The 1,876-nt window shown below is 25.1% G+C and overlaps 1 protein-coding gene across 1 annotated transcript in view; it reads left to right on the forward strand.

The window, feature by feature from the left end:
• Window positions 1-1,876, forward strand: part of LOC108573612 (paramyosin) — a 4,506-nt gene that overhangs the window by 897 nt on the left and 1,733 nt on the right. The window contains 4 exon segments of the mRNA XM_017936076.1: window positions 820-920; window positions 1,106-1,325; window positions 1,398-1,724; window positions 1,782-1,875. Coding sequence (XP_017791565.1) covers window positions 853-920; window positions 1,106-1,325; window positions 1,398-1,724; window positions 1,782-1,875 — 709 coding nt within the window. The 5' untranslated portion in view covers window positions 820-852.

Here is a 1,876-nt window from a genome sequence, read left to right on the forward strand (position 1 = left end):
TTAGTAAAAGGTATTATGTTATATTTAAATATTCAAGAGTATGTGTTATACCTATAGTGTGTATATTATTATAATTACAAATTTACTGAAATAAAAAACTGAATTTAACACACTGAAAACAGATGGTTTTAAATGGACCATATGGCTCTACCAAATGGTACTTGATATGCATCCATAGATCTATAAATAGCTAAAGTTACAGCTTTCTTTATAACATGTAATAAGGAAAAGTTAAAAGGATATCTATTTAAAAACTATAAAATATGTTGCTTAAATCATGATACACCTTATTTTATTGTAACATTATGGGAAAAAGTATAAAATGAAAAAAAAACGAATGTTTATGTATTTGAATTCCTCCTTTCCAATTCACACATAATTTTACACATACACATATATATAGTAATACGAATATATACATAATACAAGTATACATGTGTTTTGCTTAAATATTTTATATTTTAAACTGTATATTAATATTATTTATTTTCAATAGATACTATTTGAACATAACTTTCTTATTCATTACTATGAAGACTTTAATTATTGTGATAATTTATTAACAAAGATAGTTTTCTTACCCATCAAAGAGTCATCAGTAATGACCTCTTAACTTCTTATCTCAATAACAGTATATTCAATTAATTGACCAAAGGAAACATTTCACACATTTTAAAGATACAATATCTACTTTCATAGTTATAATGGTGACACAATTTTGTTAAAATTAGTTCAAAAACATAATAATATGATAAAAGTAAACAAAAATGCATAGAAAAAATGGTGATATAGAATAAAATTCATGATTTCTTATTTCAGATATTTTTTTCTGTATATTGAAAGTAGTTAAGAATGAAGTACATGCTAATACTGTTTTTACAGTTACTTTTTATAAATGTTAACAATGCTAAAGAAATTACGTAAGTTTTACATTACTTAATATAGCTAAATAATATGATTTAAACTAGTAATGAGTTTTGAATTAATAGTACTGCATGAAACTTTAAAGCTTAATCATTATTAACATTTGATTATTTTTCATCTCTTTTACGAATTTTTATTAAATATTTTTAGTATAAATGAATTATTAAAATGTAATTTTCAGACATGAAGATATTAAAGATGCAATGTTAAGTTTAGTGCACATGATGCGAGATAACACAGATAAGTTAGAAAGACATGAAGCACGAGAACGTCAATTAGGAGAGCAGTTAAAGAAGGCAATTGCAGTATTGACAAAGCGTGTGTCAACAGCTGATGCCATAAAATTACAGTTAACTAAACTGGATGAAAAAGTAGTTGGAATTGAACAGTTAATTTTACAGGTATTTATAATATATTATGATAAAGGAAAAATGTTTAAACTAAAAAACATTTGCCACATCAATTTTTAAGAGAAAATTTATAATTGTATATTATTATTTGTAACATACTAAATACATCAACAAATGCAAAAAACTGTTGATACCTTGGAAGATTTAGAAAATCGTTTGGAAGGATGGTTCACAGATATTGAAAACAAAGTATCTGAAGTAAATACTCGTGCAGATGTCACATTACCTCCAGTTGACAGTATTTCTCCAGTTGTCTCGAAATTAAGTGATGTAGAATCAACATTAATAGAAAGAATTTCAAAAACAGAGTCACTTTTGAAATCTGAAGCAATAAAATTAAAAGAGGTCTCAAATATTCAATCAGGAACAACACAAGCACTATTGACAGAGGTAAAGAACATATTTAAATTTTCATTAAGAAACTTGCTAATGTTATATCATCTACAGATTCAGGATATTGGTTCGAGACTCAGTAATCTTGAAGTTTCATTGGAAAAAGTTAAAGAACAATCACAAAACATTAAAAAAAAATTACAAGAACC

This window comes from Habropoda laboriosa, unplaced genomic scaffold (assembly GCF_001263275.1).
Source record: "Habropoda laboriosa isolate 0110345459 unplaced genomic scaffold, ASM126327v1 scaffold128, whole genome shotgun sequence".
Classification (NCBI taxonomy): domain Eukaryota; kingdom Metazoa; phylum Arthropoda; class Insecta; order Hymenoptera; family Apidae; genus Habropoda; species Habropoda laboriosa.